Source organism: Anabas testudineus, chromosome 6 (genome assembly GCF_900324465.2).
Source record: "Anabas testudineus chromosome 6, fAnaTes1.2, whole genome shotgun sequence".
Taxonomy (NCBI): Eukaryota; Metazoa; Chordata; class Actinopteri; order Anabantiformes; family Anabantidae; genus Anabas; species Anabas testudineus.
In genome coordinates this window covers 8,298,740-8,312,064 of record NC_046615.1, presented here as the reverse complement: position 1 = coordinate 8,312,064, position 13,325 = coordinate 8,298,740, and the positions used below count along the sequence as shown (strand labels likewise).

At 42.9% G+C, this 13,325-nt stretch overlaps 2 protein-coding genes across 9 annotated transcripts in view; both read left to right on the top strand.

Annotated features, from left to right (window-relative positions):
• Positions 1–10,659, top strand: part of ptpn5 (protein tyrosine phosphatase non-receptor type 5) — a 64,081-nt gene extending 53,422 nt beyond the window's left edge. For all 7 annotated transcript variants that reach the window (XM_026365004.1, XM_026365003.1, XM_026365000.1 and 4 more), the window contains 13 exons: positions 1,277–1,384; positions 2,384–2,660; positions 3,225–3,347; positions 3,479–3,574; positions 3,753–4,009; positions 4,176–4,368; positions 4,840–4,924; positions 5,246–5,325; positions 5,819–5,956; positions 6,068–6,178; positions 7,253–7,413; positions 7,627–7,740; positions 8,290–10,659. In XM_026365004.1, the coding sequence (XP_026220789.1) occupies positions 2,391–2,660; positions 3,225–3,347; positions 3,479–3,574; positions 3,753–4,009; positions 4,176–4,368; positions 4,840–4,924; positions 5,246–5,325; positions 5,819–5,956; positions 6,068–6,178; positions 7,253–7,413; positions 7,627–7,740; positions 8,290–8,383 (1,722 nt within the window). In that variant the 5' untranslated portion in view covers positions 1,277–1,384; positions 2,384–2,390 and the 3' untranslated portion in view covers positions 8,384–10,659. The remainder of the gene's footprint in view (positions 1–1,276; positions 1,385–2,383; positions 2,661–3,224; positions 3,348–3,478; positions 3,575–3,752; positions 4,010–4,175; positions 4,369–4,839; positions 4,925–5,245; positions 5,326–5,818; positions 5,957–6,067; positions 6,179–7,252; positions 7,414–7,626; positions 7,741–8,289) is intronic.
• Positions 10,660–11,579: 920 nt separating this feature from the next.
• dusp8a (dual specificity phosphatase 8a) overlaps positions 11,580–13,325 on the top strand; it is a 39,391-nt gene continuing 37,645 nt past the window's right edge. Inside the window, exon 1 of one of the 2 annotated variants that reach the window (XM_026365805.1) lies at positions 11,580–11,833. The gene's annotated coding sequence lies outside the window, so the exon portion shown is untranslated. Of the gene's footprint in view, positions 11,834–12,017; positions 12,137–13,325 lie in introns of those variants that run through there. The other variant, XM_026365804.1, reaches the window with a different exon arrangement.

The following is a 13,325-nucleotide window of genomic DNA, read 5'->3' as shown; positions in this document are numbered from 1 at the left end:
GAATTTAGCATTTTCCTGACATGATTCCTATCATTGGGAAAATGCTTAAAAACCCCATGTTTGCATAGAAAACACAGACAATATGGTGGAATCATTGAACAGTTGCTTTTCTAGTTAAGTGTACTGGGTCGTTCACCAAAGAAACCGAAGACTAAACATTTGCCTCAAAGAATAAAAGCAAAGAGACGCACAATTTGAAATGTTTTATGTTTTTCATTTTTCATGCAGTGTCTCTGCCAAAGTGTGTGTGTGTGTGTGTGTGTGTGTGTGTGTGTGTGTGTGTGTGTGTGTGTGTGTGTGTGTGTGCATGCCACAGTATGTTGGTTGCCATGGTTACCAAAACGCCAACCTCACTGCGTCACTGCTTCAGAAACCTTCAGACAAAAAAGAGCTGTTTTTTTTCTACCACTCATCCCCTGGTCCACTCATCTACCTGTCCATCTATTGTTTAAAAATGGAAGCACGTCTGAACTTTCTCCGTTTCTCTTATACAACCTTATGTGTGTGTGTGTGTGTGTGTGTGTATATGTTGTATGTGTGTGTGTGTGTGTGTGTGTGTGTGTGTGTGTACATTGTATGTATGCACGTTGCCATGGCTATGGACCAGGCTAACTGGCGTCATCACTTCAAAACCACCTTCGCAGCAAGCAGAGAGATAGAAAAGGACTCAAAGCAGCTCCCCTCCGTTCAACACCTGCACTCACACACACACACACACACACACACACACAAACACACTACTGGTGTGGTCTCATATTCCACTGAGCTCGCCCTCTTCGTTCAACAGGGTGCAGTGGCACAGAAGGAGAGGAGGGGAGACGAGAGACAGGAGAGAAGAGCAGAGGAGGCTTGACTTCATGCATACTGATGCTGCTGGAGCGATCTGAATGTATTACAGGAGGTGTCTACTTAGTCTGGTTCGAACCATCCCTGCCTCTTAGGGAGGGAGAGAGAAAAAGAGAGGGGAAGAAATATTGACAGTTTACTGTGTCACTTTACATCACCATCCTCCACTCATGAAAGCACAGCTGGGAGCTGACAAGGGTGCTACTCTGATCCATCTTTAGATGAAATTGGATTAGTAACCCTGTATCAGTGTGACCAGCTCAATTTGAGTCACAAGGTGTCTACAATGTATATGTCATGCTGGGTCATAATTAGGAATGTATGTATTAGCTGTAACAGGTGTTTTTATTTCTCTTTTCTTAACCTTTAATTATAATTTATAATTATAACGCAGGGGTGTGATGGTTGGCTGTTGTCCTCTGTCTTTCAGATTTGACTCTGCCGGACAATGGCTGACAGCGGTTGGTTGTCACAGGATACAGGATTTAACTTGATCATGTGATCTGACTCCCTCCCAGTTCCCTGTCTTTTATCATTGGTGAGTCATGTGACTGGCTGTATACAGTAGTTTTTAGATTCCAGAAAGCCGAGTAGGAAGTCCTTTTTATGGTAGTCATTGATGTAAACTTATTCCAAACTCACTTGTGACAAATTTAGCCATCAGCAACACATTCAGACAAAAGTGATATGTGCGCAAACAGTACACCACCACTCTTACAAGCCCCCGCATTCACACATCCGCACACACCACGTGGCGATAATCAGCCAAATGTACGAAGCATCTTTATTAATGGTTGAAGGACAAAAGAGCAGGGCGGAAAACGGCTTTGAATGCACTGCTGACTGATACGGAGAAGCTGTACGCGCGCGTGTGTGTTTGTGTGTGTGTGTGTTGTTGTCAGTGGATGATAATGCTCAGGACGGATGAGAGGGATGAGAGCCACTCTGTTGCCAAGGCGACGGACAGGGCTGTAAACACGCTACCCCTGACTCATCTCTCCACAATAGAGCCTCTCTCTCTCTCTCACACACACACACACACACACACACACACACATTTTCTCTCTCTCCCCCTCTGTCCCTCTCTCTCTCAAACACACACACAAACACATTCACACAATGGAGTCCAATCTGAGGGAGACAAGAGGATCCGGAGATAAGAGCCACTCCAAGCTGCTTAGCTATACATCTGAATAGGCCTGTGGAATAAATGCAACCCTTTCTGTCATATACATGCTAATTTAAAAACACACAATTAGACACACACGTACACATCCTGGCAAACATGGCGAGCACATCACAGGGCCATGTCTTAGTATGAAAATATTCAAGCTTACTGAGATCTTGTAATGGTCGTGTAAATCTTTACTTTGTTTGAGGCATGTCAAAGTGTCGTACAATGTAAAATGTTTTGTAAGCTTCCCAAATAGATTTAAGAGACAGCATATAGTAATGTAATAAAATAACTGACTGGGCTGTGAAAACCTTGTGATCACAGAGGAAAGGCATTTCAAATAGCTCTAACATCATTCAACAGGGGGATCATGACCCGTCGGCTGAGCAGCTCCACCCGTTCCCATACTGAGGATTCAATCTTCCTGAGGCCTGATGAGGACCCCGTCTGGCTAGATGAGCCCACAAAGGCTGAAAAAATAGGTGACGGGGTCCCTAAAAAAGAGGCTTTTCTGGAACGCATAGATGGATCTACAGGTGGTCAAAACCCACAGGGAGACGATGTGTTCATGAACAAGGTGTACACAGCAGTGCTTGAGATCCAATGCTGGGCTGCACTGTTTGTCGTCTCCCAAGTCACGGTATGTCACTGGACATCTGTCGAAGCAGAGCATGATGTATTAAAATGCGTTTACTTTCTTGTAGATGTCTGCTTTAGGTTATAGCATGTTTCTACGTGCACAAGCTTTTGGTTTTCAATGTCTAAGGTAGGAACGAAGGAAAAATCTACAGTAGCGTAACTGTAACATTAGAAATTCAAATGACGCCTTAACACTTGAGAACAAGGCAGTCTTTCCACTTCATCCTTATTTTTCCGCACTCATTTTCATTTCATATGCATCATTACATTGTCATTCTCCAAAGTGCATTATTGAGTGCTGGAAAAGATTTAGCTGGCTCAGTGGACACTCCATACGTACACTCACTCACTACTACAACTTCCTATTTGATTTATAAAAAAAAAAAATGGACAGGTGCAATATTACCATATTAAAAACATAACCTTATATATACAGGCGTGATTAAGACATGGCCAATTTCCATATTTTTAAGCCTGTCTAATCTTTTCCTCTAAGTTTGCCACAACACTGACTGATTACCAGTGCATGAATGACAATCTGCTTTCACTGTTTCTCTCCTCTCAGGGGTACTGGGTGTTTTTTGTGGTGGAGGGAAACGGACCACTCTCCTCCATCTACAAATCCCTACAAGTTATCGACTTCTACCTTAGCTTCATCTTACCCTGCCACCCAATTTTTGGAACGGATGTGAGTGTCATTCCTAAATCTGAGACCACAAAGAACAAAATCCTGATAATCCTGAATAAGGTGACGCATGTAATGTTGACCATGTCTCACTGCCTTTCTCTTCTGTCTGTCTCCGTCTCTGAACTGGACAGTCCACGGAGTTGATGAGTGAAGTGGTAGACACCAAACAGCACAACTGGATTGTCCATGGCACTTCAGGCATTGGTGTGGCCATCTGTGTTATCATGGTAAAACACTGGACACCTAATTCCCCATCTAAAAGTACTTTTTACTATCTATTGCAATTTACCATGAAAGCACATTACAGTGTTTAAAATAAAATAGACTGGACCATTCAGTTCTTAATGTTTTGTTTTAAAAAAGTGACTGTTCACTGCTTCCTGTCCTCTGTTCATCCCTCACAAGGTTGTCCACATGGTCAGTAAGTGGCATTACGGCACTGGTTTGTGGTCATCAGGAGCAATATCGAGGGACATTGGTGATCGGCGACAGTCTGTGAGCCGTCAGCCCTCCTTCACCCTGTCAGAGTGGACGGATGCTCAGGAGGATCTACTCGACCTTGACCCCGTGCCTCAGACACCCGTCTTTGACATGGGCTCTGAAACTAGAACGGAAGGAGACGCCGTCACCCTCACTGTCACACCTGTGGGGCTTCAAGAAAGGTTAGAAAAAGAAAGTGCACAGAAAGTGGAAGAAAACTGAATCTTTGCATTTCTATCTGTGTTTGCAGGAGTTTGTTTCGTCTAAATTATAATTCTCACCTAACAAAAAGGTACACACATACTGTTCTTCTTTAAGGACTTGTCTAATTCTGTGTGCATCACACAGGAGAGGCTCCAATGTTTCCCTGACCTTGGACATGTGTACACCAGGCTGCACTGAGCCCTATGGCTACGGAGCCCAGCTCTCCCCCAGAGACCAGTCTGCCCAGGAGTACCTCCGACAGGGAACACACATCTTGACCCCTGCCATGCTACACATAAGGGCCATGGATGACCAGAGCCTGCAGGCTGAGTTTTATGTGAGCGCAGAAACAGCAGCTCATCCACCTACCATCTTTAGATTAACAGAGACGAACAGAGTACATTGACATATACATAGACACAGGCACAAATGCACACACCCACACACAAACACCCAGTGGAGCTCAGCTCACACCCGTAAGTTCTTCCACTGTCTGCCTGTGGGCGAATTAAGGAGAGATACACGCATATTTGCATACGAAACCCCACAGAGGTGTCCGGTGTCTGCTAGGCAGAAAGATGTGTTTTAAAGATCATACACATGTTTTCCCTAGCCTTTCAATTATGTACAATTAGAAAGCAACTGTTCATCGTGAGGGCAGTGGATGACTTAATGTCTCAGCTCTTATTTTCTCACTGTTTTGTTGCCTTGCAGAAGGCAAAGCTGGAATTTTTGCCTCTCCCTCCTTTTTTCCTCCTTCTGCAAGGGCTGACTGTTGTTGCATGTATTGTTCTGTGACCATTGGCAGGAAACTCCCATGAACTTTGTGGACCCTAAGGAGTACAACTATCCAGGGCTGGTGAGAAAGAATCGCTACAAAACCATCTTACCCAGTGAGTAAAGTCTCGACATTGTGTCATCAATTCCTGGTCAACGACATCATGTTGTACATTTTGTAGGAAACGCCCCTTTATGACGCCTCACTTGAATCATTTCACATTCTCATCAACTATTTTGATCATATATGTTTCTAAAAAGTCTGGCTCTATGCACCAGAATAATGATGCTCATACTGCATTGCAGCAGATAAAAAGATGTGAACCAATCCCTGTAATAAAACTGAGATGCACTACAATACAACATAATGTCATCTTTTTAAATTGCAACATGTCTCTTCTTATTTTTCCTGGAAATGTTATGTTGTTCACTTCCAGACACACACAGCAGAGTGATCCTTAAGTCACTGGGTGAAGATGATTTCCTCACTACTTACATCAACGCTAATTATCTCAAAGTAAGTGAAAATATATATTAACCATATGAGCAAAAGCCTTCCACAGCACTGTTTTGCCATGTAAAGCCTGTGTATTTGCTCTCCGTGGATCTGACCTTACGTTCTGATGACATTAATTGTCAACAGATAACTGTAAATGCACAGATGGGTCAACAAATAGGCCTACTGAACACAAGCCCATGAGCCTGAGGGGTCAGGGAGTGTGTCAGTGACCCAAAATGAAGTCACTGTTAATATTTCTTCTTCATCACAGGTTAGCTAAAAGATGTAAACTAACCAAAAACAGATGAAAAATAACCTAGAGAGGCAGCAAATGATCAAAAAGAACCACTAGATGACCCTAAGAGTCTTTAAAATGACAAAAAAGTACACTAAAGGGCTAACAAAGAGACGTTAAGTGACCAAAAGGGGCTTTTGTCTGTCTGTACCTGGGGGATTTTCACGATCTGTTCGTATATAATAATACCCGTCATGTTTGTGTGTGTGTTTCCAGGGTTATGGTGGTGAAGAGGGGGCATACATTGCCACCCAGGGTCCCACCGTGAACACAGTAGGGGACTTCTGGAGGATGGTGTGGCAGGAGAGGAGTCCAATCATAGTGATGATCACCAACCTGGAAGAGAAAAACGAGGTCCGTGTCCATCGTCCACTTGCAGGACAATGAGGAAAATGATGGTGATGGATGCTTCAATAGATAAATGCATGGATTGGTAAGACTATCCATGTCCATTGTGTGTTGCAGAAATGTGCTGAATACTGGCCTGAGGACACTGTGACCCATGAGGGCATCGAGATCACTGTAATCTCTGTAACCCAGGAGGATGACTACAGTCTGAGGGTGTTTACACTGAAGGTAAGACAGGGAGAAGAAATACGTACAGTTCATCCCACCCAAGGTTAATACAGTTAAATCATTACCTCAGAAGAGCAGAACAATCATTTTTAAGTAAAGTACATAAATTCTATAATATAGTATTATTTTAATTGCTGTGAGAAACACAAAAATAAATTCCACTGTGTCGGGGTGTAAGAAAGAAACTCTAAAAACTCTCTTTATATAAGAGGAAATATAATAATGCTTTTGAAGAATTTGGATCAAGTTTAACACCCACACGGACTAGTTGCTTGTAGCAGCAGTATATCTATTTATAACTAGTTGAGTTTGTGTTGAAATACTTTTTTTTTTTTTTGGCTACACAACTATTCTCAGGATTAATATGTGGCCATGTAACAAAAATAGGATGTGCTGAAGTGTGGACTTTGCTATCAGCATCACCGAGGAGCTTAGGATCCCAGCATATTAAGCAAACTCTACCTGTTTTCTTTCCTCTAAAGTAAATGTTTCATCAGATTGCCAAGGTGTATACAGACTCACCATAGATGTGTGTGCTGGGTGATTTACTGGTTGTATGTATCTGATGTAGATGTACTTTTCAGTTCCATTCATGTGTTCATGATTGATGCTTTATATTTAATTTAGGGTCGTGGCAGCACTGCCACTTAGCACGCCAAACATGATAATTCAGTAAATGCAGCTTGCATGTGATTACTAAGCACCAAGGGATCATTATCTAGCTGTGCCTGAGTTAAAAGCTTGTTGTTTATTCAGCTCCTCTGGTTCTATCTGTAGGATTAATAATTATTGTCACACTGACACTCTGGGAATAGAGGCAGCTGATGGATTTCATTATGTACAGTAGGAAACAAATGTGAGATGTTTTCTTATAACCTCACTCTTTTATGCTGTCTTGCTCAGCATTCAATGTTGTCGTAGCAACTAACACCAAGGTAACATTTTGGATATACAAGAGGAGCAACAGGCTGATCAAAAATCATCCTCTGTGTGTTTGTTTCATCCGTATGTGTGCACAACATCCTCACAAACGCATTTCACGCCTGTCTCTTTGTCCATGTGTTGTCGCACCAGTGTGGGGGAGAGGAGCGCAGTCTGCGGCAGTACTGGTACACGTCATGGCCCGATCAGAAGACTCCTGACAAGGCCCCACCCCTGCTGGAGCTGGTGCAGGAAGTGGAAAGGGCCAGAGAAGAAGCCCCACCCTCCAGCGGCCCTACAATTGTGCACTGCAGGTACAAAAGCAGCTTGTGTGTGCTATAGGGATAAGTTCGGAGTTAAAATGCATAGTTGCATATGGATGCATGTTAGGGAACAAAATCCTCCTCTTCCGTCTGATTTCCCCAGGGAAGATTTGGCATTCATCAGATTAGCAGGATCGATGTTAATCAATACACTAATCCATCTATTTTCATCCTCTCCACCCTCTCATCCCTTCATCCCTTCAGTGCTGGAATTGGTCGAACTGGTTGCTTCATTGCCACCTCTATCCTGTGCAAGCAGCTGAGGACTGAAGGTGTGGTTGACATCCTGAGAACCACCTGCCAGCTCCGTCTGGACAGGTGAGATATTCTTAGCCTTTATCCATGCTCACATCTATCTTTAGTTCTTGGTATAAAAGCTCAGGTGACGCAGTTGGGATTGATTTATTTCCAAATCATGAGCAAATGGTTCACCTCACTTGTCGGATTTATCTCAAACTGAAAAAATAAAAATGACTCCATATAGTTTAAAGAGCTTTTGCACCTAATTACATAATAATAAGTCAGTCTGCAGCAGCTCTGTGAGGCTAGCATGAGCTAAATGCTAACAGCAGGATTCTAACATGATCACAGTGATAATACTAACAGGCTCATGTTTAGCGAGCACTGTGTTCAGCATGTTAACTATTCTAGATGATAGCATTGTGCCATTCATTTAATCCTCAGAGGAACATGGATGCCGGTCCCAATTCAAGGCAATCCATTCGACAGCTCATCCTTTGCTCAAAGCCACAAATGTTCATCTTATAGTGGCACAGTAGGTCTGAAGGAACCATTCTCTGGGGGCTGTGATAGTGAAGACTGAAACACCTCTTAATTATTGTTTGTGTCTGTCTGTGTATTTGTCAGGGGTGGGATGATCCAGACATGCGAGCAGTACCAGTTTGTGCATCATGTCCTCAGCCTGTATGAGAAGCAGTTGTCTCACGCTGCTGAGGAGTAGAACGAGCGCTGCAGCCACACCCAGACCGAGACACACCACTGTACACTGTACCGCCTCTGGTGGTATGCACCACTGTACCTAGCATCATCTCAGTCTCACCCTTTAACAAGTTCAAACCATGTTAATCTCTTCACCGAGGACAGGCTCGTTCAGACAGGACTGAATGGCTGACATGAAACCTGTGCATATTGTATGTCTTTGAGCAGGACACACATAAGGATGTGGGATTTGAGGTAGCCCTCCTGAAACTCCAAATCACACACTTTAGTGCTAATAAGCTCCACGGTTCCCAAAATAATTCAAGCCTGCACTCCTGACATATGTTCATTTGCTCTGCTGTGTTTGTTGAATCATGTTTCTGTTCATGAGTGTCAGTCATCAAGTCCTCATCTATTATTTGGTCTGAATTAGTCACTCACGTAAAAAGGCATCAACTGGAGCTTAGACTGTTGCTGAAGTCTAATCAGATCACCTGCTGCGGTGTCAGTCTACGTAAGGAGGAAATTCAAGTTCACTAAAGCCCCACACAGTACAAGTGCCAGCAGAATTTAAATCTACAGACATGATTAAATGCCAGCCTAACACCTAATTCTATATAGATGTAAAAGTTCATATTAATTGTAAGTACCTTTAGGCTTTTTCTTTCTCACTGACTCTTACTTTTAATGTAAAAAAAAATCATCACAGAAGGCTTGTTTCAACTTTTGACACATTTAGGAGCCACCTCATCTTCAGGTTGCATGGTGCTAAGTGTTCATTAAAGGCATGTGCAATGTTATGGAACATAGGAATGTATAACAATTAGGTTATTAATTAACTAATTAGGGTTTCTGTGCAATCTACAGTATTACATTTTTACCATGCTACCTGTGCAGTCCTCATGGCCCATGATGTTTACAGTAAACAACTCCTGCATTAAGGCTGCATAGACGTACACCAGAGGCATCACAGAGCCAGCGACGCTGAAGGGCCAGAAATAGAAAAATCTTCAATGCAGAGCTCCAGAGAATCGGACATATACAGTGTTTCCCACAGACGTACGGGGAAATGTATTTCAGGGGTAAGCAAAAAAAAAAAAAAAAGTGCATTATAAGTTGGAGCTCAGGGTCACTCGCTCTGTGAATCCTCCGGTTTCAACAGTAGCTTGAACACATCTGTGAAGTACGAAGCCCATGATTGTTGTGTAGACAGGCCAGGCCTAATCTGTATGAAGCACAATAGACCAACTAAGGTTGTCTCTCTGATGTTCAGTTGTAACAGTTCTTTTTTTTCCCGTATTGTGTTTTGATTGTGTTGAGTTTTAATGGATTGCATGTGCTGTATGGGACTCCATAGGTCCACAATCAAAGCGACGTGATTGGTTGTCCTGCTTTTTGTTGTGTAAAAGGGTTTAAGCCTATTATATTGCTTGCTCTCGGCCAATGCTTTTGATACAGTTTGCTTTTGTGAAACCAACCAGAGATATTTTTAGAACATTTTGATACAATCCTTTCGAGTAGATGCCTTGTGTATATTTCCGTTTACACCATGATGGAATGTAGCTCATACTGTGGATCGAACCATCGGTTTATATTGCAAGATTTGACAGAACAAAATGTGACAAATACCTAAGTTACCTTACAGTACAGAAAAGAAATAGATTATGTTCAGTCTTCAGTATTATTACTTTATGCCTTTAGGCTTTGCTTTAATATGCTTTGCTTTTTGTGTATGTTTATATTGTTTTCTTGGAGAATTTTACCTCAGACTGGGTTTTTACGCAGTCCTGACTCTATTCCATCTGTGACTCTAGGCCACTCTCACTTGACAACACAAGAAATATTTGCTATGTGTACGGCAGCTAAAACAGTGAAGACCATTTTCTATGTAACAAAAAAAAATCAAACCTCTATCTTCAAACATCAAAGATAGGATCAAACAGTCTTGAGCATTATCAGAGGATGGGAATAAACTGCGTGGGCTCGGGCCAATTAATAAACTTAAAATAAACGTGCAAATTAAACTGCCAAAACGGATCCGTTACCAGGAACACAGAACTGAGATTGACAAGAAAAGGCTTCAATTCTGTTGTCATACGTTTGACATAATCCTCTGATAATGTCCAGTGTACTTGACTGAAAAGCTTTTATTTTGTTTTCAGTGCTTATCTGGTCCCCTTTTGAGGATGATGGGACGACGAAATAGCCAAACAGTCAGACATACAACCAGCAGAAATCAGTATTCCTCTCCTCTGCTACAGTATTGCTTTAAGTTGTGAGTTTTTGCATCCAAATAAAGGTAGATTTTAATGAATCCGTTTCTTCTGACTCTCCTTCTGCTGCACACTAACTGTAAACACACACACGGGATAAATGATGTTTAAATGTGAAGGTGCATTGGGTTTCCACTCACTTGTACTGTGCATGTTACAATCATGCAGGTTTATATTTGCACCACTAGGTGTCAGTGTATTCATACTGACGCACAGTGGGGTCATGTAATAGCACAAACCAGCAGCACCTCCATTCATCTGCTTTGTCACTGACACACTGATGTCACAGCAACAGAACAAAGACACTCACAATCTCACAATGGAGAATTTATGACACACACAACTCCAGCGCTCCCGTGTTGTGACTGTTTTATTCAGTGATTTGAAAGTGATACTGTGAATAAATCAGAGTTCATTTCTGAAAACAAATTATTAGCTTGAAATATCTTCTGAAATAGGCTTTGTTGATATATATTTGTATCTATCTATACACTTAATGAAACCGTGACGCACTGTGTACATCTCTAACTAGAATTATGTGTATCTGAATGATGTAAATATATATATCAACATTTTTATTTCAGTGTAAGCGTTGATTATTTATCTATATATTTGTTTGTTTCCGTGATCTCTGCATCCTTGGCGCTTGCTCCTGACTACGGCAGCCCAGTGACTGCACTCCTTTCATGAGCGAGTCTCCTTTAAATTGACGGACTGTCCCTTTAACCTCCAAATCAGAAAGCTGACGTCACCCAGGCCCGGAGCCATCGGCGCTGATTGGCTGGAGGTGACGTCTACTTCGCTTTTTTTTTTTTTCTTCCTCTCCCTGCTGAACCATGACCTCATCGCTTTAGTTCATGAAAGTGCCAAAGTGCACCGTCTGTAACTAGCCCCCCCCCCCTCCCCTCTCCAACACACACACACACACACACACACACTTCCAGTTTTAGCTTTAACCTAGCCTAGCGCAGCTAATCTCTGCCTGCACGGCTTAAGGAGCCGCTTGTAGCCCCGACGCCGCGCGTTCATGCCTGGTTGGTCCCCGGCGCTGTCAGCTGTCCTGTCCCCGCCGCCCCTCCAGGTAAACACCGGGCAGCCCCCTACGAGGACTCCGCTGCTGTCCCCCCCCACCACCACCACCACACACACACATGGAGCCCAGCTGAATAACGCGCAGCAGCGGCGCCGTGGAGCCTGAGGTGAGCGTTTTTGCGTTTGTTGTTTTCTGTGTTTGTGAATCGACGAGCAGAAACGAGACGCGCTCCCCGCTCGTTTAGCCGCTTAGCTCGCTGTCGCTGCTCGAGCCGAGCCCCCCCCTCATCATCATCATCATCCTCCTCCTCCTCCTCCTCCCGCTGCCGCGGCGCGTCTGTCAGCGCGCACTCCCCCCTTTTTTCATGTGTGCGCCCGTCTTATAATGGCAATTAAACCCGTCCAGCCGGGAGATCTCCGCGCTTATTCTTTGACAAACAGTCCGTCTTGTGCCGTGTGAACACTTGCAGGTAGGTGCGCTCGTTGTTTTTGCGCCTGTGCCGTTGAATGGTGCGCGCTGCCGTCTGTAAGCATCACAACCTGTGCGATCGATGGAGCGGTTCGTTTTAGCATGCGGACATATCCACGCGTCATAACAACACAGCGCAGGTTTCCCACCCAGACAACCCGCACTGAACCTTTCTGTAAACGTTATTTGATTTCAATTATGCAACGATTGTAAAAAGCCATGGCCGCTGTGCGCATTGTGCCATATTCTCATTTCTAATCTAGGTCGGTTTATTATAGAGCGCTGCGACCGCTCACCCTCCATCATTGTTATTAACGTTACCAAACAGGCCACAGTGTCCCGTCCAGGTCTTTGTGCGCCTCATCTCTTTACTGGTGGCATTATGTGAAGTTGTGTTTTAGAGGAACGATTTTAGAAAATGTATAACACTAGACGCTGAATTGAACGGTCGCACAGTGTAGGTTGTTTTATGTCAGGGGTTATTTGTATCTATGTCTATTACTATTATTATTATTCTGATGGTGTCTGGGGTAGTCCCACTTTGTTACACGACTTCCAGATTTGCAGAAGCCTCACTGGGGATTATTGATTAGGGGATACAGAAAGCTTTCCGTGTTGTTTACAGTTTGACGGTGGCTCTGCTCCTCCAGGCCCAAACAGGCATTGATTTTTTTTCACAATTACATGATCACTCCAGCAGCTCCACTTAATGCTGTGTTTATTTTCTTGTGTAGGTATTTATGTATGACACATTAGGCTTGTCACTTTAATAACCTAGTTTTGATAAACACAATCATTAACATTCATTAATCAGTTATCAAGTTAGCTTTTTTTTATAGAGATGATTGTAATTTATAGTCAAGGAGTCAAAACACTCAAGTAGAAATTGCAATTTTGCAATTTTAATTTGCAACCATCTGTCTATTAACCCAATAAATTAACTTACATTCTTTGCTAGATTATGACATTATGACAAAACAGGTAAAAGAAATCTAATAGTAATCTAATAGTTCAATTAACACCCCTGTTATACCTGGGTTAGATTCTGTCATTTCACATAAAAATCCAATTTGACTTAAAAATAAACTTAGTTAGAAAGATCAGACATCATCGTATTGAACTAGTGATCTAAAGTCCAACAGAGCCTCCCATCAGAATCTACCTCTGCTGCTTTATACCAGATTCTCCAG